The sequence below is a fragment of the Falco cherrug genome, chromosome 4 (assembly GCF_023634085.1).
Source record: "Falco cherrug isolate bFalChe1 chromosome 4, bFalChe1.pri, whole genome shotgun sequence".
Lineage (NCBI taxonomy): Eukaryota > Metazoa > Chordata > Aves > Falconiformes > Falconidae > Falco > Falco cherrug.
The window spans coordinates 26594251-26621322 of record NC_073700.1 but is presented as its reverse complement, the minus strand read 5'-3'; the positions used below and the strand labels follow the sequence as shown (position 1 = coordinate 26621322).

General features: G+C 58.5%; 4 protein-coding genes across 6 annotated transcripts; 2 read left to right on the top strand and 2 right to left on the bottom strand.

The window, feature by feature from the left end:
• Positions 1-981: 981 nt before the first annotated feature.
• Positions 982-4485, bottom strand: MSRB1 (methionine sulfoxide reductase B1). Its single transcript, XM_055708075.1, has 4 exons — positions 4347-4485; positions 3677-3819; positions 2896-3010; positions 982-2315 (listed from the first exon to the last, which is right to left on the bottom strand). The coding sequence occupies exons 1-4, from the start codon at positions 4399-4401 to the stop codon at positions 2284-2286; spliced, it is 345 nt and encodes a 114-aa protein (XP_055564050.1). The 5' UTR covers positions 4402-4485; the 3' UTR covers positions 982-2283.
• Positions 4486-5113: 628 nt separating this feature from the next.
• On the top strand, positions 5114-16111 carry LOC102059025 (testis-expressed protein 2-like). Of its 2 annotated transcripts, XM_055708072.1 has the most exons (13): positions 5114-5390; positions 8485-8652; positions 10183-11102; positions 11258-11458; positions 11548-11851; positions 12164-12381; positions 12601-12747; positions 12851-12950; positions 13115-13247; positions 13357-13494; positions 13748-13960; positions 14278-14398; positions 15113-16111. In XM_055708072.1, the coding sequence occupies exons 3-13, from the start codon at positions 10200-10202 to the stop codon at positions 15236-15238; spliced, it is 2604 nt and encodes an 867-aa protein (XP_055564047.1). In that variant the 5' UTR covers positions 5114-5390; positions 8485-8652; positions 10183-10199; the 3' UTR covers positions 15239-16111. The 2 variants fall into 2 exon arrangements, 1 of the variants encoding a protein (XP_055564047.1); XR_008731862.1 differs by having other exon boundaries at positions 13748-14398; positions 15113-15138.
• A 126-nt stretch (positions 16112-16237) lies between these two features.
• Positions 16238-25042, bottom strand: RPL3L (ribosomal protein L3 like). Of its 2 annotated transcripts, none has more exons than XM_027812412.2 (10): positions 24566-25042; positions 23515-23707; positions 22723-22891; positions 21701-21836; positions 20356-20542; positions 19641-19801; positions 19252-19353; positions 18524-18619; positions 17904-18023; positions 16238-16364 (listed from the first exon to the last, which is right to left on the bottom strand). In XM_027812412.2, the coding sequence occupies exons 1-10, from the start codon at positions 24566-24568 to the stop codon at positions 16308-16310; spliced, it is 1224 nt and encodes a 407-aa protein (XP_027668213.1). In that variant the 5' UTR covers positions 24569-25042; the 3' UTR covers positions 16238-16307. The 2 variants fall into 2 exon arrangements, with proteins under 2 accessions (XP_027668213.1, XP_027668214.1); XM_027812413.2 differs by having other exon boundaries at positions 24318-25041.
• An 87-nt stretch (positions 25043-25129) lies between these two features.
• Positions 25130-27034, top strand: NDUFB10 (NADH:ubiquinone oxidoreductase subunit B10). Its single transcript, XM_014284049.3, has 4 exons — positions 25130-25341; positions 25938-26076; positions 26519-26658; positions 26809-27034. The coding sequence occupies exons 1-4, from the start codon at positions 25194-25196 to the stop codon at positions 26907-26909; spliced, it is 528 nt and encodes a 175-aa protein (XP_014139524.1). The 5' UTR covers positions 25130-25193; the 3' UTR covers positions 26910-27034.
• The last annotated feature ends 38 nt before the right edge of the window (positions 27035-27072 follow it).

Genomic DNA, 27072 nt, shown 5'->3' with positions numbered 1-27072 from the left:
GGCAGGCGGTGTCCCAGGGACGGATGGATGGATGCTCTGGGGTGGGAAGCAAAGGGGCAGCTCCTGGCCCTGGGGCTCACCTGGAGGTCACTGGATCCGGGGCAAAAGCAGCAGATCAGAGGATTAATCGGTTGAAAAGCAGCTTGAACCTTCAGGCTGGAACCTGATTAGTAATTAGAGCTGGAGGTTGGCCCGCACAGGGAAGGTGGCAAGGGTGACAGCGTGGGGCACAAGCCAGCACCGGGGTGGGAGGGAGATGTGGTGCCAGCTCCTGTGCTCCAAGGTGGACTTTACCTCCTTGCAGGAGGGATCTGGAGTCAGGCAAAGCCCAGCGCAAGTCTCCAGCCTCCACGAACCCCAGTATCCAACTCTGGTGGGGTAAGAGACCCTTGCGAAGCACAGAGGGTTGTAGCTTCCAGTCCTGCAGGCAGTTTTGTGCAGGGAAACTAGTGAGGCACTGCTAAAACTCAGGTTCTTCTGCCCAGCAAATCCTGCCAGCCCAGAAGGTACCAAGAACACGCTATGAAGCATGCTAAAACCAGCTACAGTTGGGCAAAAATGCTAACTGGAGAGAACAGGAAACCTTCCCCCATTAAATTTCTGACCCCAGGAATGTCTGAGGGCCTCCAGTGCATCAACATCCTCCTTTCACACAGCAAAACCTGGGGTAACATTAACAGATACAGGATCTGTTCACAGATCACACACACCGGCCCAGGCTAACCCTTTGGGTTGCCAGACCATGGTGGGTGCGTGACAGCATGTCCACACCTTGGGTCTGCAGCTGGAGACAGACTGCAGATGCAACCTGCTCCCAGCCTCCTGGCCAGGGCTCTGTGCCCGCCTCGCACGCATCCCACCACCGGCACTGCCTCCCCATCCCTGCGACCAACACCGGGCAAACCCAGCAGAGCAGGAATCCCACGGCAGACACACCAGGGTACCATCACCAGTGCTTTTTAAAAGAGATTATTTCTCCAACACAGTGAATCAGTGCTTCATTTTCAGTATTGGAACAGGTACAAGAGCAGCAGTGAGCTTCAGGTAACAAGCCGGCACATTGCACTTTTTATCGGTGCCCTCCCAACAGCAGGACTGAGGCAAAATGCACATAGATAAAAGCCTCTAACGTGCCCCTGAGCACAGCTGCCCCATGACAGCACCAGCAGTGCAGCCCCCCAAACCACCCACGTGTTCCACCAGAGCTGCACCTCCGCACCCAGGGGTCAGCACAAGGGTCTGTGGTCTTCAAAAAACCTTGTGTATTGGTTTCAGAGGAGGATTTGACCTCTGGGACAGGGAGGGAAGGCAACGAATCAGATGCTGAATTAAGGAGAAATCAGCGTCGCAGCCCTTCCAAGCAGAGAGGGAAGGAAGACGTGATTCCTAAAGCCTGAGTTGTGCAAAGTGCAGCCCATGAGCCCGATTCTGGCCTCCCCTGCACAAGGGTACAGCAAGGAAAAACCATTAGTGCTGCTGGAGTCTGTAGCACAGTGATACATCTGGTGTAAGGCCAAGCCAGAATCAAGCCCAGAGGACAGGGGACATCTAGAACCGCCTCTACTGTGTGCAAAATGTGTAAAGGGTAAATACCTGTGTGCTATCTAGCGAGATCATAAAATCATCTTTGCCCTAGCACCCTGGAAGGGTTTATATAGGGCAATTCATACCATGATCGCAGCCCAGAATAGCAGCAGGGATTAACCCAGACTCTGACCTCGGCTAATCCAGCACTGCTCCCTGCAAGTGCCAGCAGAGCGACCCTAGATCACCTCGGTGCCACATCAGCACTGGGCCCCTCCTGGCTGTGTATCTGCAGAGTGTCCTGCCCTGGCTGAAGGCAGCAGCCAACCCACCCCAGAGCCCAGCAGAGGCACGACTGCAGGCACACAGGCTGCTTTTAACAGCCAGAACCAAAAGGACTTGGCAGGAGGTGCTGCCAGTAGAGGCGAGGATGCTGGGGAGAACAGAGGGGCTAAGGGTGGGTAAATGCAGAGCTGCAGCCTTTGCATCACCCCAATTCGTGTGGAACACCCTCAGGCACAGGTCATACAACCTGCCAGCCGGCAAGCACAGAGCTTCAGCAGCTCCATTTTCCCCTCGCCTCTCCCGTTGCTCCCCCCAGAACCCCAAATCGCAGCAGCCCCAAGAGGGAACCGGGCTAGGGACACCAGAAGCTTCTTTGGAGTTCCTCTTGCTTGTGGTGCCCCCTTGACTGCTGATGCACGCCGAGGTGTGAATGCAGGATCAGCCCAAGAGCAGCGTGTCAGTAGAGCAGCTCGCTTACTTCTCCGTCAGGTTCCTGCCTGTTTTGCCTGAGAGAGGGAGTCAAAATCAGGACTTGTGCTTCTTGCTCCAGAACCATCAGCCCCTTCTATATGGTTATTTCGCTATGCACCGCTCACATCTCACAGCCATTGCAGTCCAACCAGCGGAACAGCAAGTGTGGCCAGAGTGCTGCCCCAAACTTGGCTTCCCAAAGCCTTTTTCTGACTTGGGGGAAGTCAAGAGCAGGATAACCACAGCGGCAAGAAGCCCTGCCCTTCCCCCCAGCCCCACTCCCAGCTGACGGCCCAGGGAGCGAGCCAGCGAACGCCCCCAGCCCCATCTGGGCCAGGCAGGAGCTCCCTGCCCTCGCTTTGCACCCCCAGCAGAACCCCCCCAGCGCTCAGCTGCCCCGCAGGCACGCAGAGACCTGCGGCCGCATCCAGGCGCTCCAGCACACATGGTGAGAAGCCAGGGAGCCCCTGCCGAGCTGGCAGCTGAGCAGGCTGATGCACGGAGAGTTATTTAGGATACAACGGCAGCGCAGGGCAGGCGGCATGGCCTGGCTGTCCGCCGCTTCTCCAAAAATAATTATGTGGGCTGAAACAGCTGCCAAACAGCAGCCTGTACCTTTCGGGAGGAACTTCAGCGAGCTGCTGAATATTCAGAAGCGGGACTGGCCCCTCTTTGGCCCATCGTTGAGGAATTCGTGGCCGAGCCCGTTGCCACACTTGCCGCAAGACACCTGGAAATGCAAGGAGAGGGTTCGAGAGCAAGCAGCCTTTCTCCGGCAGCTCAGCACCACGGAGCCGCTCGCTCATCCCCTGCCCTGCAGCGGGACTGGGGGGACAATTGGGAAAAAGGTAAAACTCGTGGGTTCAGAACAATTTACAAATGGAAAGAAAATAAAATGTAACAACAACAATTACAGTGAAAAAGGAGAAGAATAAAATCCAAAAGGAAAAAATTTGACAAATAAGTGATGCATGATACAATTGCTCACCCCCCAGCCTGCTGCCCAGGCAGCTGTTGGCCCCCCCAGCCAACTCCCCCTGGTTTTTATATTCAGGATAACGTCCTGTGGTACGGGATATCCCTTTGGCTAGCTCAGGTCAGCTGTCCTGGCTGTGTCCCCCCCAATTTCTTGTGCCCCTCCAGCCTTTGCACTGGCAGGGCCCAAGAAATTGAAAAGTCCTTGACTTATAAACACTATTTACCGACAAACAAAACATCGGTATGGGATCGACATTACTCTCATCCTAAATCCAAAGCACAGCATCGTGCTAGCTGCGGGAAAGAAAATGAGCTCTATCCCAGCCGAAACCAGGGCACAGGCTCACGAAGAAAAGCCTGTGGAGTTTGAGGGGGTCGGTTTTTCTTGGCTGCTTCTCAAAGGTTTCAGAATCGTCACCTTCAGAGCCCCCGGGCGCTCCTCGTACTTGGCCACGCTGTCCTCGCGGATGGTCTGGGTGAAGGCCGGCCACGGGGACGAGTGCTCGTACTTGGCGTGGCTGGAGAACAGCTCGTGGCCGCACATGGCGCAGACGTAGATGCCTGGGGAGGGGAAGGGTCAGCATGGGGCAGCCCCCGGCCCCTCAGCTCCTGGCAGCGTGGCACAGGATCGGGGCAGCCGGGGGGACACACATATGTCAGCAGGGTGACAAGGGACACCCAGACTGGACTTTGCCTGCGTGGGCCCCTGCCAGCTGCTGCTGCCAGACCCCGGGCCAGGCTGGGCAGTGGGAGCTCTTGGGGCGCGGGGTGGGACCACATCCCCTACAGGGCTCACCTACAGCCCAGCCCCGCAGGGCACGGTCCCTATAGGGACCCCCACCCCAGCCCCAACTCTATAATCAGGATCCCACTCTCCCCATGAGAGGGATCCCCAAACAAGGACCGTGGCGCTGGGACCCCCAGCCCGGTCCCCACGAGTGGAGGATGCCCCATAGTGCAAGCCCCCTCCCCAGCCCCCCCCCCCGCCGCGGGGAATTCAGCCATTTCGGGGACCGCGCCCCACACGCCCCACGGCGGGGATCCCGCAGCCGCACGGGTGCCCCCCCAGCGCCCCCGGCCCCGCTCACCCGGCTGGAAATGGTCCTTGAACACCTCGCTCCCCAGGAACGAGCAGAACGACATGGCTGCGCCCGCCGCCCGTCCCGGTTCCGCTCGGCTCGGCCCGGCCCGGCCCGGCCCCGCCCCGCCCCGCCCCGCCCCCCGGGCCCGGGCCCGCCCCCTGGCCCGTCGCAGCACCGCCCCGCGGCCGGCAGGGGGCGCTGTGGGGCAGGCGGTACCGGGCGGGGCTCCCGGTACCGGGGGGCGGTCCGGTACCGGGGACAGGCGGGGGGTCCGGTACCAAGGAGGGGGTCCCGGCACGAGGAGGATGTGCCAGTATCGGTGGGGGTTCCGGTACTGGGGGAGGGGTCCGGTACCGGGGGTGGTCCCGGGCCGGGGGGCAGGGTCCCGGCAGAGGGAGGGATGTCCCGATCCCGTTGGGGGTACCGGTACCCATGGGGGAGGGTGCCGGTACCGGATGGGGGGGTCCCGCACGAGGGGGTGTTCCCGGCACGGGGCGGGATTCCCGGTACCGGGGGGTCCCGCTCCGCCCCGTGCCTCCCCCCCGCTATGGGAAATCCCCGGGCCGGGCCCCGCAGCCCCGGCGAAGGCCGCCCGGGGGAGGAGGGGGCGACGGGGGCAGCCCGGCGGGGTGCGGGGCTGCGCGGGGGGGGGCGGGGCGGGGCGGAGCGGGGACCCGGCGCGGTCCTGCGGATGCTCCGCCAGCGCCGGCGGGAGCGGGGCGAGCTCCAGCGCGGCACCGGCCACCCGCACCCGGCACCGGGACGGACCCTCCGCCTCCAGCACCGGCTCTCCGCCACCGGCACCGGTCCTTGGGCCCCGGCCCCGGCCCCGGCCGGCCTCCTTCCGCGCCCGCACCGGCTTTTCTTCCCCGGCACAGGGTCCGGTCCGCCCCCGGCACCGGGACGGACCCTCCCGTCATCCCCCCCCGCCGCTAGAACCGGTTCTCCCCCGGCACCAGGACCAGCCCGCCCCCCCGGCGGCACCGGCACTGCTCCTCCGGCAGCAGCACCGACCCTTCCCGGCTCACCGGGACCTCCCGCCTGTGCCAGGTACCGGCGCTGCGGCAGCGGGGACCCGCGGGGAGGGGGCCGGGGCAGCCGCAGCCCCCCCAGCAGCGCTGCTGGGGCGGGCGATGGAGTCTGGGCAGCTCTTGGGGTGCAGCGGGGGCTCGCCCAGCACGCACACCCCAGGGGCTCGGTGGATGGGCTGCAGGCGCGGGGACCACCCATCCCACTACCCCAGGGGTGCAGAACCAGGGTCACCCGTGGGGACCCCTCCACGGAGGGCAGCGCGGGTGGGGGGTGTCTGAGCTGTGTGCCTTCGTGGGGTGCGTTGGGGTCCCCGAGGAGGAGGAGGCAGCAGCCCGGCATGTGGCGAGGTAAGGGCTTTGAAGGTGAACCTTAGCGGGCTCCGTGAAGGGGTGAGCTGCATGTGGCTTCCTTTTCCTTCCCAAAAACCAGGCACCACGAGTCCCTTCTTCCTTAGTTTTATCTGAGGGGACCCTTGGATGGGTCCTCATCCAGCGGGCTCCCGTGGAATTTGCACCTTCTCGGTGCAAGAGCGAAAACGCCTGCACCCTTCGGACGGAGGCCAGGGGCTGTCCGGAGCAGCCAGCCCCGCTGCCGGAGCCCTACGGTCCGCAGCAAAGCCCTGGCCCCGTCCCCACGCCTTGATGCCGACGGACGTGCCCGCCAGCCACGAGCTCGCCCCAGAGCTGTGCCCGGCGTGGAGCCCCCAGCGTGGACCCCCAGTGTAGAACCCCGGCGTGGGGCCAGTGCTGGTGGTGCTCCTGCCCGCTGGGTGCTGACAGCGTGAATTAGGTCAGGCTTTCATCTCGGGGCAGGCTGAGCTCCCCGCTTCAGCCCCGGGGATTGATGACCCGTGGCAGGCGGGGGGGGGGGAGGACAGGGCTCCTGCTGCAGCACCGTGGGGTGCCGGGGAGCCGAGGACACGCTGTGGCACCGTGCAGAGAACGGGTGACGTGCTGTTTTGAAAGCGCCTCCCTTGATGACCCACCGCGATCAGATGAGCGGGAAAGGCTCCAGATAGACTCCAGGGCTGCACACACCTTTGGGGCACGGATTTTCAGGCGGTGGAAGGAACCACGGCGGCCGCCAGGAGCCTGAGCAGCATCATCCACCCAGACATTTACTGCTAACCAGAATTCAGAAGGTGAAGCTGTGCCCGTGCTAATGAAGTAGATGGGCGAAGCAGCTGGGTCCTTCCCCAGGGCTGCATCCTGCTGAAAGCGGGTCTGAGAGCTCTCCTGTGAGCTGCAAGGGCCATGCCACGAGGGATGCGAAGGTCTCAGGAAGACGGGCAGAAGATGGGGATGGCTGAGACATGGGGGTGAAGCAAAATCCATAGCAGAGGCAGGGCTGAGCTCAAGCCCTGGGAGAGCACAGGGTGCTGGGGAGGCTTTGGCAGTGGCTCACTGGAGGACCGGCGTGGGTGCTGGGGCTGGGCGCTGAGGCCGGCTGGCTCTGAGCATCCCAGCAGGCACAGCCACCCCCGGAGCCATTTGCGTAGTGCCAAAGCCTGCTCCTCACTCCCCCAGCAGCATGAAATCTGCCCCAGCATCCACCAGTAAGCCCCCCGAGCAGGAGCGATGTGATGTGGAAGCAGGAGCTGGGATCCCACGCTGCCCTACCCGTTGCCTGAAGTTATGTCTTGAGACTGCAGTGAGACTTCCCTCCCAGCCCCGCGCTCCTTAATCACAGGATAATGCAGAGAGCTCTCCAGTCACAGCGCTAATAACCACAGCAATTTGGTTTCTGCAGCGGTATATTGTGGAAATAATTAGATGAGGGATTTCCAGCTCGTTTGGCTGAGTGATGAAAGCCTGCTCTCCACCCAGGCAGAGCTGTGCCACCATCCCTGCCAGCAGCGCCAGCCCTCCGCCCCAGCCACCGGCATCTCTAATTAACTGGAGAGGGCTGCTGGAAATTAATTTTTCAATTAACTCTCCTTGATTTCACAACAAAAGCAAACACCGGTCGGGCAGCGCCCACCTGGGAGCGAGCAGCGCAGGGCACTGACGGGGCAGACCCCAGTGTGGGGAAACTCCTTCCAAGGGGGCTGTAGGTGTTGCACCCTGGCATGAGCTAATGCTGGGGAGCACCACACCATGCTGTGCCGTGCTGTGCCGTGCCGTGCCGTGGAGGGTCTTGATGCCTTTGGCATGAAAAGGGAGTGTGCTGGGGGGCAGATGCTTGAAGACACTAGCCCGGCCTGGGCTGCAGCTTGTCTCTGTGTCAGGTCAAGTCCAAGCCCTGAATATGAACCAGAGCTGAGTGCAAGGAGCAGGAATTCAGAGCCTGGGTCCAGCAGAGAGGTTTGCTGATGTTCACGGCTTCGGCGTTTCCAAGAGCAACGAGGAGGGGCAGCCGGCATTAGGGACCTTGCAGCCCAGCCCAGCTGGGTCACAGCTCTCGAGGTTCTGCGGAGATGTGACCTTCCCAGGCAGGGTGTCCCAAGCATGGCTCCTCAAAGGGACATCCCACATGGCACTGATCCCTTCTGGGTGCCACTGGGGCTGGGCTCGCAAAACTCCGCAAGGCAGGTGGTGTGCGGAGGCTGTGGGGAGCATCCCCTGAGAGCTGTTGGTCATCCCCATTGCTCTGTCACCCAGCCGTGCCCACCCAGCTACCCCCCAGCACTTGATGGAAATACTTGCAAGGACCTTCCTCTTCAATTTATCCCATAAATAGCAAAAAGATTCCCCTGCCCTGCATGCCCCGTAATCACAGGCTGGGGGGGGAACTCTGGGCTGGAAGGTGGGTTAGTGCTGGCACCGAGGAGCCGGCTCTGGGGGCAGCTTTGGGCTCGGTATTTGCCCTCTGAAGCCTGAGCCAGCAGCGAAACCTTCACTGGGGCTGCCCATGTGGACCCTCCACCTTGGGGTGCTGGCGGTCCAGCCATGGTCCCAGCGGGGTCCATCCCTGGTGCTCCCCACCCCCCCAGGCACCCACGCTCCCCAGCGGTGGCTGCGTTTCAGCAGTGTATCTATAGCCCCCGCTGTACTTGACGTCCCTGCCAGATGAAAACTCCCATACAAGCCCAGGCTATTATTATCTCTGTCTTCCACCGTGCTAATGGTCTCTCAGGAAACAGTCATCTTCTTTTTTTTTTTTTTTTTTTTAGCATTTAAAGCCCACGAATGCTGGAGTGGTGGTATGGAAAAAGCAGGCATGGTGGAGCCAAGCACTGAGCCCTCGCCGAGCACAGGGGAGCCGGCATCCCCCTGACCCAGTGGACACAGGGAGCCGTGGCTGGGCAGGACCAGCCGAGGACCAGCCCCAGGGCTTTCTGGTAGGCACTGCTGAGGGCTGGGGATGGCAATGGGCAGTACAGGGAATACTGGGGATGGCTGTGGCATGGGGCCACTGAGAAACCCACATGATGAGGAGCAAGTGAGGTCCCTCTGCCCCCCACCTGCCATGCTTGGGTGGGAGGACTACAGGGTCCCGTGGCATCGGGGAAGGGGTCCCTTCTCAGGTCAATCTCTCTCACTCATTTCCCTCTCCTTGATCCCCATTTTGCTGTCCCGGTGCTTTGCCTGGTGCCTTGGACGGCTCCATCTGCCAGGAGTGCCAGCAGTGCCGGCAGCCCTGCCATCGGATGGATGATGCCAGCCCCACAGCCAGGGTTTCTGTTGGGTGCTGGGTATCGCCGGGGTAATCACCCAGGGATTATTTGGGGTTAACAAGTGGCTCCTGTAAAGCAAAAGCCTCGAAACGTGAGATTATATAAACAGCACTGGAGGCAGCTGCAGCACAGCCTGTAATTAATTCGTGGCAGTAAAGTGCTTTGAAGATCCAAGGCGACGTGGATGCCGGGTGTAAGGCAGCCCGAGGGACAGCACCCACCAGCAGCAGGGTCCTGCTCAGCTCCAGCTCCCCTGTGACAGTGTCCCCGCTCCTGCTGAAGGGATGCTGCGAGGGGAAGAGGCGGGGGGTTGAGCTCGAGCACCCCATGAGCCTGCTGGGTGCTGGGCTCAGCCCTGCGATGGCCCTGCAGAGCCCATCCTGCAGCATCCATCCTCCCTCCCAAAATCACGGAGGGCGCACAGCCAGGAGCAGGCTCAGCCCTGTTGCTTTGGCCGGGGTGCAGCAATGGAGGGACCACAGTGGCTGGTGGGGATGGGACAAGACATTGCCACATCCTGGAACACCCTCAGGGCTATGGAAGCTTTGTTAGGAAAACTTTTGTGCCCCTCCAGTAAAAATAGGGATTACCGATTCCATGGTTCCAGAGCATCCTCATGCTGAATTGGGGCTGCAGCTTGGGCTTGCTTCGTTCCAGGTTCATGCAGTGCATCAAGCAAGGGCCAAACCTCCATCGCTTAAGCAAGAAACATTTCGAGGAGTCAGAGTCCTGCCCGCTGTCCTTGCATCCCTCCTCACAGTGCCCATGCTTGCACTGCGACCAGCGTTAATGTCCTCGTGAGGGACGATCCCCCTTGTTTTGCTGCAGACTCATGGCTCCAGGGTCTCAGAGGCCCCATTGCTAATTGCCTGGCTGCGGTTTATCTTCATTATACAAGCAGTTCCCCGCACGTTATCATTGAGCTCATCTCACTGTGGTGCCTTCTGCATCCCATCCCTGCCATGAAGCGTAGGGAGAGCCACGTGCCTCCCATGCGCTGGCAGCTCCATGGCCCCAAGAGTATCCCAAAATAGGCTGGAAGGCTGCCAGCCCGCGGTGACGGGGTCCCCGGGGTCCCCCCCTCCTGCTTGGTGGCTCATGGCAATGCTGCTGGGGAAGGCAGGACCGTGGCAGGGACACGCTGTGCCTTGAGGCAGCAGGGAGCTGAGCTGCTTTCTCCCATTCTCTTGGCAGCACCATCACCGTTGGCAATGCGAGCGATGGCAGACCAGGCTGCAGTGGCGGCGGACGCCTCTCCAACGCTGGCACCGTCCCCAGGCTCCCCTCAGCATGGGGACACCGATGGGCTCACAATCCAGCCCACCAGCTCCAGGGAGGACGGCGGTGGCCAGGACGGCTGTGGGCTTGTTTTCACAGTGGATGGGGACACAAAGCCTGTCCCCTCACCCCAGCCCGGGGGGATGCTCCTGGCTGACGTCCCACGGGCCCCCCAGCCCCGGCTGAGCCCAGCCAAGTCCCGCACGGCCCCATCCTCCCCCAGCGTCTCCCCGTCGGAGAGCCGTGCCGCCTTGCTCCGGCTGCGGGAGGCCAGGCTGGAGGACACCAAGAGGCGGCTGTCGGAGGCCATGCAGGAGCCCCTCAGCCGGCTCAGCCGGCTCATGGCCGAGGAGAGCAGCCCCGTGCCCCGCGCGAAGGCCAGCACCGGGGCGCAGGAGGTGGGGGGCAGCCCTGGGCCGGCGGGGGGCCGTGGGGCTTGGGGACGCCGGGCACGGGACTGGAGCCCCTGGGAGCCCACCCTGAACTGCCGCTATGAGATCTGCTCCTACGGGGACGTGATCCAGGTGGTGGAAGTGGCGCAGCAGGATGCAGAGCCCCAGCCGCCCCTTCCCGAGGAGCTGCCACCGGCGCGGCCAGGGGGCACGGTGCCGGGCAGAGCTCTCGCCTCCATTGCACTCCTCGCCTACGGCTACTTTGTCCTGCCGCTGCCGCCCTACGCCGCCGGCCTCTGCCTGGGACTCCTCTGTGGGCTGGTGCTGGGCTTCCTCGCTGTCCTCGTCCTCCTGCCGAAGCCTCTGCCGGCACCACGGGCACCACGGGACCACCCGCGCCCCAAGCTGCTCCCGGGGGAGCCGTGGGAAACCCACCGCCTCCAGGTAGGAAGGAGGTCCGGGATGGGGTGCTGGGGGGCAGCTGGGGGGGAGCCCAGGGTTGGGATGCAGCGTCAGGGGGGTGCCCAGCCCGCGGCAGGGGCAGGCTGCCACCCATGTGGCACAGTGGGAAGCAGCTGGGTCCCTTTCCCCACACCTAGGGCTGGATGAACCAGCTGCACACCTATGACCCTGAGGTTTTCCACCCCTCGCTCACGCACTCTGTGCTTGCCATGCTGGATGGAGCCACCCTCAAGCTCTCCTACCCCAAGAGCAACATCCCGCGCCGTGCCACCTTCGAGGAGGAAATCCTCGAGGCCGTCTTCATCAGCCACCGCTGCTACGACCTGACTGATGCCAAGGTAAGCCTGGTGATGCCAAGGACCCTTCCGTGGGGACCCCTGACATCCCACGCCTTGGCCCATCCTCACCGCTGCTCTCGGTGTTGCAGGTCTTCCTCTGCCCCCCCAGCTTGGCCCGAAAGCGGACGTGGAACAAGAAGTACCCCATCTGCATCCTCCTCCCTGACCCAGCGGAGGTGGAGTGCCGGAGCAGCGAGGAGCACAACTTGGAGCTGCAGAAGGATGAAGGGACAAAGAAGACGCTGGTGCCAGGGCAGGATGTCCCGGGGGACTGCAGAGAGAGGTGCCTGTACCTCTTTGGGCGGACGGGGAGGGAGAAGGAGGAGTGGTACCAGCACCTCGTGCAAGCCTCCCGTGGGACACCCAGCAGCAGCCGTGGTGAAGCCAGGGCAGGTGAGAAGCATCATGGTCTCTGCTCTGTGCCGGGACTGATCCGGGGTGGGAGCCGCGTGTGTGCCGGGAGGACAAGCCCTTGGTAGAGAGCAGTGAGCATGGGGGGCCACGAAGGAGCCCAGAGCGTAGCCAAGAGCATTTGCAGCAGCAGGGAGAGCCCAGAGGATCCCTTGCCAGAACAGGGTGGGTGGCATGTCCTTGGCACCAGAGATGGGCAGCCTGTCACCACGTGTGCATCACGGCACATCACCACACCCGCATCGTGGCCAGGCAGCACATCACCCTGACCTACTCGTGTCCCCGTGCCCCCAGGTGTGGGACCGGCTCTGCAGAGCAGCGGCAGCAGCAGTGGAGGGAGCGCTGAGGACATCCCCTCCACTCTCCCACCCAAAGACCTGGCAGGAAGCATCCGACAGAAGATTTTCCTGGATTACAGCACCTACATGGCCCGATTCGTGCCAGCGCAGGTGGAGGGCAGCCCGGACCAGAGCCCCTCTCACAGAGCACTGGGCAGCCCCACACCCACAAAGGTGAGTGGGACAAATCCAGCATTGGGAGAAGGACACAAGTGCTAAGTGGAGGCTGAAGGACCCGTGCGCAGCCACTTCCAGTCCTGTGGTTCATTTCCTCCCTCCCGGCACCACAGTTTGAGCAGCCCAGCCGTGGTACAGGGGAGCTCCTGGCCAGTGGGTCCCACCCCTCGTGGGGCCACCTCACGCCAGGGGCTCATGGCTTCTGTCCCTCCGCAGCACGGGGAGGACATGGCCGGGCGCAGCAAGGTGTGCATGGCCTGGATGAACGCGCTAGTGGGGCGCATCTTCTGGGACTTCCTCCGGGAGCAGTACTGGGCTGAGCTAGTGTCCAGCAAGATCCAGAAGAAGTTGAGCAAGATCAAGGTGAGAGGCAGGAGCATCACAGCACCCCAGGGAGTCTCATCCCCAAGATCCCACAGTGGGTGCCAGGCTGCAGTGACCATCCCCGTGTGGTTTCCCCCATCAGCTCCCATATTTCATGAACGAGCTGACACTGACGGAGCTGGACATGGGCACATCCATCCCCTCAGTCCTCAGCGCCTCCAGCCCCACCATCAATGAGCGAGGTAAGAGCCCCCGTAGAGCAGCGGGGACCCCAGGGCTGGCTCCATGGCAGTTGTTACCGAGGTGCCAGCCCAGTCCCCGAAGCAGGGAGGTTTTGGCAGGCACATGAGCAGCCCTCGGCCCCTGTGGTGCTGACAGTGGCTCACCCCATCCCTCTCCCCGGCAGGGCTCTGGGTGGACATGGAGGTCACCTACAGCGGCTCGTTGCAGATGACGCTTGAGACGAAGATGAACCTCTGCAAGCTGGGGAAGGAGAGTGCTGCAGAGGAGAGCAGCCCCGCAGAGGCAGGCAGAGAGGGGTAAGGAGACTGTGCATGGCTGGGTTTCATCCTCCTCTTCCTCTTGCCTGAGCGAGGCAAGAGGGTGCTGGCCCCAAGGCACCCCTGTGATGCTCCTCGCGTCTCACAGGGCCAGGCCACGGCTGATCCTGCTGGCAGACAGTGACGCCGAGTCATCCAGCGCTGGCTCCTCCGATGAGGAAGACATCGCCACTGCAGAACAGGCGGGAGCCCTGGGGGAGCGGGTCCTGCCGCCTGGCACCGAGGGGTAAGGGCTGGTTCGGGGTCCGCACCACGGTGGGCTTGGGGAGATGCTAGGGAGGCACGGTGCTACGCCAGCACAGTGGCGCGTGGCCGGTGTCCCCAGGAAGGCACACGCAGGCACCCCAGCACATCACGGCAGCCTCTCACAGGGGGCTCCTGTCCCTGCGGGGTGCTGTGGCAGATGGCTGGCGGACACTGAAAGCCACCACAGCGCTGGGTCTCACCCTGCTGCTGAGCTGTGGCTCCTCTCACTTTAGCCACGTCAGCGGCAACAGCACAAGCCGGAAGATCTTGCGCTTTGTGGATAAGATCGCCAAGTCCAAGTACTTCCAGAAGGCCACTGAAAATGAGTTCATCAAAAAGAAGATCGAGGAGGTTTCCAACACACCGCTGCTGCTGACGGTGGAGGTGCAGGAGCTGGCAGGCACCTTGGCTGTGAACATACCACCACCACCAACAGACCGTGTCTGGTACCAGCTCTCCTTCCTCCCACACGGGGACACACGCACATCCTCCTTCCCGCTCCCCTTGCTCCCTACAGCTCGGCCAAGGAGCCAGCTCAGGGGCTTTGGGTTCCTCCGTGTGCACCAGCAAGCCAGGGCTGTTCTCCCAGAGGGACTCACAGACCTCAGGCTCATTTCTCCTCGTCTCCACAGAGAGCTCCCCCTGCAACCCAGCCGCCTCCTCCCAGGAGGCAGGTCCCTAAAACCCAGCAGAGCAGGGCTACGTGGGCTGTGCCACATATTTGGGATGTGATGCTTTCTGCCTCTTTCCTTTCCCCTTGCAGGTACAGCTTCCGAGTCCCACCCCAGCTGGAGCTGAAGGTGCGCCCAAAGCTGGGCGAGCGGGAGGTGACATTCCTCCATGTCACTGAGTGGATCGAGAAGAAGCTGCAGCATGAATTTCAGGTGCCTGGTCTGTTAAAGGGCTCAGCAAACCCTGCTAAGTGTGGGCATTGCTGCAATCAGGGATAAACAGACCTCACTTTGGGCCAGGGATCTCTCTACCAAAAGCCAACATCTGATCTGGTCTGTCCAGCTTTGGACAGTCAAGAAACACAACCTAAGTAACCAGCTGCAGGGGCTGGTGCTCTGAGCACTAGAGCGCTTGAGAAGTGGCTTCCTCCCAGCACGTGCAGCCCTGCCTCAAGTCGGGGGGGGATTAGGAGTGTCAGCAGGCCCCAGGCAGAACCTCCCCCCGCCAAGGGCTGAATTCACCCATCCGTTTTGGTTTTGGGACGTTTGGGAGATTTACCATCACAAGGTACTCGCTGGTTTGTTTTCAGCCTCTCACCTTTGAGACCTCTGGTCAAAGAGCAGAAATGTCCCCGCAGATATTTGGGTACCCCAATCCCCCCAGAGCCACCCATGTGAATGGCTTCGAAGTGCTGGTCCCTGCGCTTGGCCATGACCACCCTCGAAGCCATACAGGTCAGCAGGGCAAAGAAAAACTGCTCCTGCTTGTCCCCACCCTGAGGCATCCAGAGCTGGAAATCTCTAGGGCCAGGCACAGTCAGCTGCTGCGGAGGGGATGGGAGCCCAGGACCTTCTGTTCACAGCCCCAGTCTCTAAGTTTTACATCCTCAAAACCACTTACATGTTATTCTGGATCCCTCTTTTCAGAAAATTTTGGTGATGCCGAACATGGATGATCTCATCATTCCCATCATGCGCTCTGGCTTGGATCTTCAGCCACCCGCTGCGGAACTGCCCGGGGTCCCACCCGCCAAGGGAGAGAAGAGGCTCTGAAGCGCAGCCCCAGGGGGAAGGCAGAGACCCTGCGAGAGCTCAGGGACCTCGCTGGGACATGGGGCCAGCCTGGGCCCCGCCACTGACCGCAGCCGGGGCTATGCCATGGGCTCTGAGCTTCTCGGTTCATCTCATCCTCAGCACATTTGTAGATGAGCCTCCTCCTTAAAAACCGCAAGCACACGTTCAGAGCAGAACCAGACATGGGGCAAGGGGTTTGCTGGAGACCCAAGAACTTCGTGCACCTCCTCCCAGGCTCCCAGGACTCCTGGCCAAGGGGGCAGCTCTGCACCAGCGGAGGGCTGGGCTTTCCACTGTCTGGTTCCCAAAGAGGGTGCAGGACGCCCAGACCGGTTCTGCACTGAAGGAGTTGTTGTCACCGCTGATCCAAGACATCACAGCTCCAAAACGCATCATACCCTCCCTGCAGGCAGCTGGACTGCAAGGAAAACAGGGGTGGGGAACGGGTCCAAAATCTGAATAAACCCATCACTGCCCGGTCTGACCTAGCAGCCATCTTATTGTACCCAAGTTCCCCACCTGCTGAGGATGCCAGCTGCCAGGATCGTGGGGCTTTCTGCAGGGAGAAGTCCACCAGCTGTATTTTCAGCTCAGCCAAAGGCGTACCTGGGGGTGCACGTGTGAGCAGAGAGATGGGCAGTGAGCCTGGGAGGGGGCAGGTAATGGGGAGGCCCTGTATTCCCAGTGGAAACTGGGGCTGAAGTGCCGGTACCTGCTCTGCTTCCCTCTGGAAGAGAGGAAGGACAGTCTTCATCGTGGTCTGGGTGAATGCAGGCAGTGGGAAAAAATTCACCAGGCAAAGAAAAGGGAGGATCCAGAGGACAGAGCAGACACCTGGGCATCCCAGTTAGTCCCCATCCATACAGGCCAGTCCCAAGCGCTAATTGTCCCATCCCTACCTGCTGAGGCGCCTTGAGGACACGCTGTTGCCCACCGGCAGCACCGAATACAGGCAAGATGCCCCCCCAGATGGAAGACAGGGAGCAGGCATGGCTTGTAGCCCCTTTATTGAAAGTGCCCAGATAGGTAGCCTTGCATGTCTCAGTCCTCACAGCTCCTCCTGCACACTTGGCTTCCCTTTCACCAAGTGCTTCTTCTGAGGGCCCTGCAAGAGAGCAGAGAGGAGAGCGCTCAGCGTTAGTAGCAGATAAACCTGGTCTGCAAGGCTGCGTCTGAGCTGCAGGGAGCAGAAATGCAGCTCTGGCCACTTTCTGCTGTGCAAGGCAGCTCCTGGTCTCTGCGCCCCAGCTGGGAGCTCTGTGCGTTCACCAGCCCGCCCTGGGACCTGCCCAGCCCTGCAGGGACCAGGAGCAGAACATCACTGCTCTTGCACCAGGGGTTTGTTTCTCTGGACACCACAAAACCAGCCACAGAGCACCAATGAGTGACCTGCTGCGAGCCAGGTGGGCTGGCCTGCAGTCAGGGGACATGGAGGGGAGCAGTAATTGTGCTGATGAATGCTTCCAGGAGCCCACCGTGGTAGAGCAGCTGCTGTATGAGCCCTGGAGGAGGCAAGGCCTCCCACAACCAAAGGCACAGCTTCTCATCAGCTAATAACTGAGCCTGAGGGGTTTCCACCAGCTAAGAAATGGGGTTGTCCCAAAACAAATAAATCCTACGGGAGCAGATGGCAAGAATTACTTATGTGCCTCTACTTCCAGCCAAATGTAAAGTTTTACCAGAGTATACGTGCAGGAATCTCTCACCCCACGGTGGAAAATGGCAAAGAAAACAGCTGCAACCACGTAAAACCACCTCCTGTCACTCCGATCCCTGTCACAGCTACTCAGGACTTGCAGTGACAGCAAGAGCAAAACACAGAACAAGCTCCTAACACTGAGATGAAGGAAATCAGCTTAACCTCTAAAAAGCTCTGCAAAGACACTGCACAGCCAATCTCCCTTCCCAGGGAGATTGCCAGGAGGCTTAGCCAGTTTCACATGGGAGTTTTAGCTAACAGGCCAGATCTAGGCACATTTTACGTCTGCGTGGCATCCAGGCAGTTGTTTTCTTTCGTTTCTGCTAGCTGAAGGGCTGCCTTACTTAACGCTTCCTCAATTTCACATTCAGACTTACGCACCAGCCTGGTGTAGGTTGCAAAACTATTTGAGAAACTCTGCTTGTTTTGGATTTATTAATACTTCTTTTTTTTTTTTTTCCCCTGGATTTAAGAAAAATATACTGCTTGGCCCCTTTGAAAGCTTCCTGACAAGAGAATCACAAATCTGTGTCTGAATTTGACCCAACCTTTTCCTCTTAAGAACATTAAAGTTATAAATCATTCCAAACAAATCAAAGAAGCACACAATTACGGGTGAAAGGGACCATATGTCCAATGCAGTGCCTGCCAAGTCAACTGCTTGTTTAAAACATCCCGTGGTGAATGGAAACTGGTTGACCATATGGTATATTATTTGCTAGTTGGGTTGTCTTGGATCACTCACACAACCATCATGTTCTTCCTTAGCATAATATCTGTTGTGTGAATTGAATTCATGCCTGTCTTTTATGCAAGACAGTCCCGATCATTCATTTGGCTGTTGTTGTATCGAGAAGCAGATGCTTGGTTGGAGTCAATCAGTTGCATTTAGCCTCAGCTGCAAGCGTGGCCTGGGAGCTGGAGCCAGCACAAAGTATAACTCACCATGAAAGCCCGCTTCTCCTGAGCTGTCTGGAAGCAGCCATGGCCAAACTTGGAAGTAGTATCAATAAATTTGAGTTCAATGGCTTCCTGAGCCCGGCGGCTTGTATGCACCAGAAGGGACTGGAAAAGAACAGTCACAATGCATCAGGCTTATCATTACAGAAAATCTGGACATCTGCTCTGATGGAAGCAGGGTTGAAATATCCTAGTTGCACCTATTAGACAAATACCTCCACAAAAATATGTCCTCTCAGAGAAACAGCCTAGTGCTCATGTGGCAGGTGATGCCTTGGATTGCAGAGCAGCTGCGAAACAAGCCTGCTCTTCACTTAGCGTTTCATTTCCTCACAACCTGCCTATGGCCAAGGTTTCCATTTCTGGCCTTGCATCACAGCCCTCAAAGGCTTGCAGCTTCTGTCTCCAGAGAGAGCCCATCCAAATGCACACTGCCACAAACCACCTAGCACCACACTCATGTGCCACATGCCCTCTGCAACGCAGAGTCAAGGACCGGACCAGTCTCCCTGCCCAGCATTTGGAGGCAGCAGCATTCTTCACGGGGCGAATCTGTTCAAAGAGAGCTACAGACTGTCCCTCCCCAGTGCCAGCTGCACTCTCACCTTACGGAGGGTGAGCACACGCTTCTTTGTGCCCACGACGCAGCCTTTCAGCATGAGGAAGTCGTTGTTGACCTCCCCATAGTGAGGAAAGCCACCCTGCGGGGAGAGACAGAGAGAGGGTTGGCAGAAAAGCTGGATGGGAGCAGACGCATCCACAAGTGGCATTTTCTACGGAAGAAGGTAGTGAGTGACAGTCGTTCCAGCTAACAACACCCTGCACCTTTCAGGTCGCCTGCTTAGGACCGCCACAGCATGACAGCCACACTGACTGCATGATCCCAGCTAAGGAACACCCCGTAAAAGCTGGCAACCAGTAACCCTGCTTCCTTCTCTGGAGGGATGTGGGTGAATAGAGAGCAGAGCTGGCTAGACTCCTGAGTTAACAGTTTTTAATAAGCAAAAGTGAATTTTTAAACCAAGTAATGTTTATCTGTTAAGTATCAGATTTTTTATATAATTTAGACTTCTTTTTCTTTTTAAACAAAGTTCACAGTTTCTGCCCAAGTTATCAACTGAAAGTTAAATGTCTGGGTCTACCAATGGGCCTAAAAAAACACCTCACAGAGATGGTTTTCCATGTCCACGAGGAAAGGATTAACTGCATTTCTTTCAGTGAATTTCCTTCAAACCATTTCCTATGCAGCTGTCACCAGCCAGTGAATTACTTTCTTGGCCTGGATTCCTGCAGCCAGGGCCAGTCACAGCGCTGTTACCCCCTCAGCCCTTACCAGAGGCGTAATGGTCTTCTCCGTGACATCGTAGTGTGTCGAGGCATTGTTCTTCACCACTTTGCCATCCTCCACATGGATCCCATGGCCAATGCGGTAAATCTAGGAACAGAAAGGAAATGGAGACGGCGACTTTCCTGCCCCCTCACTGAGGGATGTCATAGGGATGACGTGGTGTTCACCAAGATGTGCCCACCCCCTGCGATGTGTCCCCTGAGCAGGGAAAAAGCACCGAGTAAGCCACGGAGAGCAAGAGCACTACAGATCCCTAGGGAAACATCTGAGAGGCTGGGGGAACAGAGGCCACCGTACAAAGGGTGGTGACAGCACAAGAGGAAGGAAGGCAGGAAGGTGCAGCAGTGCTCTGAGGGAGCCCATCTGGGCCATACCTTCTTGTTGAGCTCCGTGCGGTGGTGGTAGCCCTTCTGGCCAGCCCGAGCAATGGAGTAGCCAACCCGGGCTGGGTGCCAGGCTCCGATGCAGGCAACTTTGCGCAAGCCCTTGTGCGTCTTCCTGGGGAGCTTCTTGGTGTGCCAACGGCTTGTCACCCCTGGAAGTGTGAACGGACAGGGCGGTGAGAACACCGGGGAGATTCAGGGCTGGCGTCTGAGTGCTGAAGAGGGGAGAGTCTCATCATTCTGCAGTTCTCAGAATACACTGTGTTGGAAGGAGACCAAGAGCTGTCACCACCGTGAGAGGCCAGCGCACAGAACTGTTCTCACTTCCCATGGATCTAATCAGACTGTGATATGTTCCTGCTGAGCACATCCACGCACACACACACAGAAACACCCACACCTCCACACACGTGGGGTTTGTGAGAAGTCCAATGGCTATACGTACTCACGGTGCCTCTGAGCCTCCCGGGAGGACTCTGGACACAGAAGACAACATGGCCTTTACTGAAATCAAGGAAACTAAGCTCTGCTACAATGGAACTGTGTGTCATGACTGAGATCCAGAGGCTCTTTGCTACCCTCTGTGTAATGAATTGGTGGGTTCTCAGCAGGGCTAACACTCCCCTGCCCCAGCGCTCTCGTATGGGCAGTGCCACATGAGAAAGACAGAAACCAAGCCCCTGGCAAGGGTCTCCTCGCTCTGTACCTTTCATCCCATGCCCCTTGGTCACGCCAATGACATCAATCATCTCATTCTGGCTGAAGACATTGTGCACAGAGACCTGCTTCTCCAGCCTCTCACGAACCCAGTCAACCTTTTCAGCCACTGTCCCACCATTCAGCTGGATCTCCATCACGTGGGCCTTCTTCTGCCGCAGTGGGAGCAGCTTCATCTGCATTAGACAGGGCGTTAGGGCAAAATGTAGCCCCTTGCCCCACAGACATGAACAGGCAAGCAGGGCTGCATCACTCACAATTTGTGAGGGGCATAGTGGGTGAGCAGAGCCAGCTCTTCACCACCCCTCTCTACCATGCTGTCAACCCCTTTCATATCAGGCAGCCACCTGGGTCAGCAGGTCTATATATTTGGGACCTCTTGGAGCCAACTCCTTGTCCTTGAGCCCAACCACCCCATCTCCCAGTGCTCCCATTCCAGGCAGGAGCTGATGCACACCCTCTCTCCAGGGAGAGCACAGGAACAGACCAGCCTACCCCAAGAGTTAAGCACAGTAGCAACAGCCATGGTAAAAATCCCAGAGGAGCCCATCACCAGGGCACCGTCTGAGGCTGGACACTGCAACCAGCCAAGACGCAGCTCTGGCTCCACACCAGAGTCAGCACCTCTCCTTTGGTCGTGCTCCACCTCTGCTTCCAGACTGAGCAGTTATTTCTAGTTCCCATCAAGAGATGCCTCCAATCCCTCCCAGTCCCAGCTCCCTCCGCAAAGCCCCTGCTAAATAGCCACAGCAGGACCTTGAGGTTCTGTGCCAGACACAACTGAAGCCTTAAGCAAGTTTAGCTCTGCCCCAGACTCCAAAGCAGCTGTTAACTCCAGGGATCAGCATGAAAATGGGCCCAGTGTATCCAGCAATCAGCATCCAGCAAAACTGTGCCTGCCCATGGGTTATTTTTGCCCAAAACATTTGACACCAGTTGCTAATTTGAGGTGATCATGGGGCCTAAAGGTCCCTCGCTGACACAGGGCTCACCACCTGCTGAGGCTCTGCACAATGTCCACTCTCCTCCATGGAGTGTGTGGGCTTCCTGGCATGCCTGAGCCACAGCTCCCTGCAGCAATTCTGTAGCAGGGAGCTCTGCTGAGTCCAGCTCAAAGCGACAGGGTTGGTGTCAGGAGGTAGCTGGAAAGGTCAGCCAGCACCTCCCATTGCCTGCACGCCCTGTCCCACACCCTCTGACTGGCATCTGCCTGCTCAGTCTCCTATGACCCCACCAAGACACCCCCACGATCCCAGCTCCCAGCCCTCACCACATGCCCGAGCTGAGGAAGTCCCTCAGCCCCCCTTGTCCACCCCCCCAGGTAAGGCTCTGACCTGTGTGTGCACAATCACACGAATGACCTTGCAGTACTTTTTCATAGCTGCAAAATCCTTCTCCAGCTGCTTTTTGCCATCCTCATCCTGCCATTTTTTGCAGTACTTGGTGAACGCCTTCTTCTTGCTTTTGTGCCTAAAAAAGAAAAAAAAGCGTTTAACATCCAGCAGAGCTGAACAGTGAAGTGTTTCTGCACCTTGCTGTGCCCTGACACAGCACAGCGTAGGGGGACATCACCTTGCCAGGCACTTCCCTGGAGGGACAAGGTACCTGTGGATACCTGAACCTCACCTCACTGTCAGGGCCACGACACAGGGCTTTGAGGTGGGAAGAGGAAAGTGAATAATGAGCTGTGGAAAGGGCTGGTAATTCAAACCTTTTTGCATGAGGAATCCAGTTGTCTCCCACTGACTGGCTCAGTGCCATCAAAATACAAGCGCAAAATCGGAGCTAAGTGGAGAAAGGAGAAAACAGCCTCTGACAGAGATCAGAGGCATGTGGTGGGTGGATCTCAATGGCACTTTCACAGGAGACATGATTCCTACAGTTATGAAATTCACATTTCCATTTTCCTCTCTGCTGGTGGGGTTTGGGGTGTTGATGTTTAGAAGGACCAGGGGTCACATTCTGCATCAATTTTCCCTCTGACAAATCTGGTTTTACTCCATTCTTTGGTGCCTCAGCTCAAATATTCCAGTTTAATGGAGAGTTGATGAACCTGACCTACACAAAGGAAAACAAACCTGCAGCACCCGCTGCCATATGATATTGTGGAGAGCTAACTTAGTTCAACTATTGGAATAAATTTACATATGCATATGCTGGTTCCCAGCATCAAGCTGTTTGCAGTATCTCTGTGCATGACTAAATAAATAGCAGTTTCACTCCACCCCAGAGCCAGCTGCCAGCAGCTGAGCTGTTTGTAATGGCTGGGCATCTCAGAGAGCCTGTGGGAAAGACCTGCGAGGGACTCCTCACATGCAGTGCCCCAGGGACCCTCCCCAGCCACGGAGGCACGTACCAGTTCTTGTAGAAGCGCCGCCGGCACTCATCGCTGATGTGCTCAGCAAAAACAGTCTTGAAATTCCTCAAGCCCTTTGGTGTTTCTACATACCCCACGACTCCCACCACCACCATTGGGGGGGTCTCAACGATTGTCACAGCCTCTACCTCCTCCCTCTTGGAGACCTCTGCAAGACAGCGAAGGGAAATGCTCTAGGATCAGATCATTCCATGGTGCCGTGGTGACCCACACCACTACAGCGAGCGAGCAATGTGCTAGGGGAAGGCCACGCTCTGGTCCCACAGCCAACCTCAGCCGTTCCATCTCCCACCCGCTGGAGGACCACACAGGGTTCCATTCCCAGACACTGAACAGGTTAGAGTCCGTGGCCCAGGACACTTGAACCCCCTTCCCCAGGTTGGGGGAAGCAGTACGTTGGATGGTTCTTGCCCTGGAGTTTGGCTCTGACCCTGTGGATGTCCCAGAGGCTAACATTATAAACTTCCCAGCAGGATGCTTCAAGCCCAGGATTGCTAAGGCAGTTACTCTTCAAGGTCCTTCTGCCAGCAGGATCCAACAAACCACCAGTCACCATATCACTGCGGGGACTTCCCAGGGACCCCCAAACACAGCTCACGCTGGCCATGAGGTGGCCTTTGGCCATGCAAGATCTGGATGGCATTACAGGAGAGAGCCTGGCAGCTATGTGCTCCACCACCCACTCCCAGGAGCAGCCCTGCCCACCAACAAGCCTGTCCCCTTGTTTCCCCTCATGGATATGGCTCCCTTCCTTCTTCAGTCAAGCCTTACTGAGCCCAGGCCTGTGCACCTCCCGCACAACGTGTGTCATGCCAGCTTTGTAGCCCAGGAAAGCTGTCAGGTGGACTGGTTTGCTGGGATCATCCTTAGGCCATGTCTTCACCTTCCCTCGGTGGCGACGGCTTCTCTTATGGGGGAGAAAGCCCAGGTGGCCATGCCTGGGAGCAGAGAACTTGCGGTGGGACTGTGGAGAGGAAGAACAATGAAGATCAGCTTCACTTTCAAGTCCTAGAAGATGCTGGGATACAAAGCACAACAGGAAATCTCCCCTTCAACATCAGTGAATGCTGGAGGGATTCTGGGCTCTTCCTCAATTCCAACACAATAAAAGAACTCATGACAGAATGGGATTTTGTTCGAGCTTCCTTCATGTGCAAGGAAGAATTTAGGAAGTTCCTAGACAAATGATACCAGTTAAATAAAAAAAACACTTGAACACGGTCTCCCTCCTTCTGTTTGAGAACTTTGAAGGAGAAATACATTCTTTAATAGGTCTGCCCTTCTGTGATGTTAATTATAATGACTTATTCTGTATTCTGCAGCACCAAAAGGGCCCGCTCAGAATTCATGGGCCTCGTGTCGTCAAGGCAAACGGCACCAAACAAGCACAGCTAACGATCAGAAAAAATGGGAAAGGATGCCCAAAGGAATCTGTAATAAGAACATGTACAGGTTGAATATACACCTTGAAAACCAGATTAGAAGAGCTAAATATATAAACCCCCATTGCAAGGTCATGCTGAGCCAGACAGAGAGAAAGCAACAGCACTTTAGAGACACGGACAAGTTCTCACACAATTGGCTCCAAGGCAGGGGAACGGGCCAGCACAAGCAGCGCAGGGTTAGTTCCGCATCCACTGCAGCTCCCTCCTTACGAAGAGCAGTCCGGCACCGGGCTGCACGCTCCACCAAGCTGATTTTCCAGCCCAAGCGGAACTATGTGGGGTTCGAGCCCGGTCCAGCCGCACCAGTGGCACCAGTAAGCCAGCCCTGCTCGGTTCCTGTCACACACTCCCCAGACAGCGGTGCCAGCTTTACAAACCATGGGACGGCTTCAGCCCGGCTCGGCAGCAGGAGGCGGCTGTGGCAAGGGCCCCTCCAGCCGAACACTTAAGATGGTTCTCGGTCTGAAGACACAAATTTAGCTACTAACTTCACCCGCTGCTATATTCCTCTCATGCTCCGCCAGGCTGGCAGGTTAGACATAGCAGATGCGGCATGATAAAGGTCAGTTGCCAGTGTCTCAGTTTACACATCTCCCTCCTAAACAACTTGAACGTGGATGGCAGCAATTAGCTCAGCTTCCTAATGAGGCACCGCGCACCCAGAGCGGCCCAGGCCCATGCCGGGCACCCCCAGCTCGGTGCAGCCGGCTGCGCTGGGTAGGGACAGACTAAAACCCCTCTGTAAGCCCAGGTAAGAAAACAGACGGTGTGATGCTGGTGATACTGGCGATTCCGACCGGAGAAGAGGCGGAGGCAGCGGGTGGGGCCCCTGCGCTGCCGCGGCCTGAGCCCGCCGGGCCCGGCCCTGCCCCGGGGCACTGCAGCTCCCAGCATGCACCGCGCGCGGCGGCGCCTGCGCAGAGCGGCGCCCTCTGACCCCGCGCCGGCCCGGGGAGGGGCGCCGCCATCTTGTCCGCGCCTCCCGCCGGGCCCGCCGCCGCCGCCATGCCGGAGGACAGGGACTGGGAGGCGTACAAGGTGCCCCCGACCCGCACCCCCGTCTCCGAGAGGACCACCTCGGTGCCCAACCCGGTCACCTTCTTCCAGACCGTCTTCAACTATGTCGTCGATGCGCCAGTCACCTTCGTCCGAGGTACCGACGGGCCGAGACCCGAGACTCCCCGCTCCCGGGCCCCCTCACTAGCGCCGCTTCGTGATGCGTAGCGGGAGCTGGGCCGCGACGTAGCATGGGGACCCGGGCACCGAGGCAAAGAGGCAAGGGCACGGCCACCGGGACAGGCCCAGGGAGATGGGACACACAAGGACACGGCCTAGACACTGGGACACGCGACACAGGGTAGACATGCAGGGCCCAGGAACACCGAGCTGGATGCACAGACTAGGGACAGACATGTGGATGGGCGTGCGGGGGCTGGGAATACCGAGCTGGGCACACACAGACGAGGGGCAAACAGAGATGGGCATGCAGGGGACAGCAGCACTGAGCTGGATGCACACAGACAAGGGACAGAAGCACTGAGCTGGACACGCTCAGACTAGGGACAGACACACAGACAGAGCACACAGGTGCCAGGAACACCGAGCTGGATGCAGAGACACAGGGGTGCTGCTGCAGAGCTGCCTGGGAAGGCAGCGGACAGGGCAGCGAGGCCACGGCAGGCACTGGGGCTGTGCTGCCCTTTGCTGGTTGTGGGCTGGGGGTGTCTGACTGCGGGGCTGTTGCTGCAGAGTGGATCGAGCGCCAGCAAGCCAAGAACAGGTACTACTATTACCACCAGAAGTTTCGCCGCGTGCCTGACCTGAGTGAGTGTCTGGAGGGCGACTACCTCTGCTTCTTCGAGGCTGAAGCACAGTGGAGGAGGGACAGGTATGGGTGTCACAGGCTGTCCCCAGGTGAGGCTGCTGCAGAGCACACTGCTGTGGTTAGCCAGCCCTGGGAACTGCAGCAGCTGGCTTGAACTCGCAGCATTTTTGTGGGCTTTGAGGTGTTGAGGCACCTCCTGCCCACTCCGTTACAGAACACCCGTTCCCTAGTCCAGCGGTGCCCTGCAGCATGCTGGGGCTGAGTAGGGTGGCACTGGGACACATCCCCCAGCACTGCCTGGTGCCTACAGCACTGCTGCAGGACTGACCAGGATCCTGTAAAACCCCAGAGCTGACCTTCTGCAGGGTGTCATCACCCCTTTGTTCAGCTTTTCTATCATCTCTTGGCTGTGGTCGCATTCATTGTCACCCTTCCTTTCTTTTTTTGGAGTAGATTATATCCAGAGGCCCCCCTTCCAACCCTGACCATTCTGTGGTTCCTGCAGGATGGTTGATCAAGAAATTGTGGAGATAGTCCGGGAAAGGCTAGGCGCATGCAAGCAGAGGGAAGGACCCAACCAGTTCCAGAACTGCGCCAAGGAGATGGAGCTGCTGGTGCAGGTCACCAAGGCCTACCAGGACAGATGTGAGTACAGCAAGAGCCACAGCAACTCTGCTGCAGCTGTGACAGCACGAAGCAGGTCTTAAGCCACATCTCTGACTTCACCTGGAACAGAGGGGCTTATTTCTTTTCAGCTGCTGGAAGGCACTCTTCAGACGCTTACTTTCTTTTCAGACGGTGATCTTGGTGTCCATGGAAATGCAAGGACATGCCTGATGAAGCAGAAGCACAGGATGATGGAGGAAAGGAAAGCACAAGCAAATGTCTCTGAATAGATCTAAACGGTTGGCACCTCCTGCCGTGGTGCCTGTATCCAGTACTGCATGTTGCATCTCAGAATTTCGATGCTGTTGACCTCTGCAATAAATGTGCAGCCCAGACATCTGCCATACAACTAGAATCTAGACTCATTCTTTTGGAGATCTGCACACACTTAAC

Bases quoted from the DNA above. Each gene is read 5' to 3' on its own strand.
- LOC102059025 (XM_055708072.1), top strand. From the start codon at position 10,200: ATGCGAGCGATGGCAGACCAGGCTGCAGTGGCGGCGGACGCCTCTCCA. The intron at 13,248-13,356 runs GTAAGGAGACTG...CGCGTCTCACAG, and splicing joins GCAGAGGCAGGCAGAGAGGG to GGCCAGGCCACGGCTGATCC. The intron at 13,961-14,277 runs GTACCAGCTCTC...TTCCCCTTGCAG, and splicing joins CCACCAACAGACCGTGTCTG to GTACAGCTTCCGAGTCCCAC.
- RPL3L (XM_027812412.2), bottom strand. The intron at 22,892-23,514 runs GTAAGGCTTGAC...GCTGTCTTGCAG, and splicing joins GGTGCACAGGCCTGGGCTCA to AGGTCTCCAAGAGGGAGGAG. The intron at 18,024-18,523 runs GTGAGAGTGCAG...GTTCTTTTCCAG, and splicing joins GTGTGCTCACCCTCCGTAAG to TCCCTTCTGGTGCATACAAG.
- NDUFB10 (XM_014284049.3), top strand. From the start codon at position 25,194: ATGCCGGAGGACAGGGACTGGGAGGCGTACAAGGTGCCCCCGACCCGC. The intron at 26,077-26,518 runs GTATGGGTGTCA...TGGTTCCTGCAG, and splicing joins GCACAGTGGAGGAGGGACAG to GATGGTTGATCAAGAAATTG. The intron at 26,659-26,808 runs GTGAGTACAGCA...CTTTCTTTTCAG, and splicing joins CAAGGCCTACCAGGACAGAT to ACGGTGATCTTGGTGTCCAT.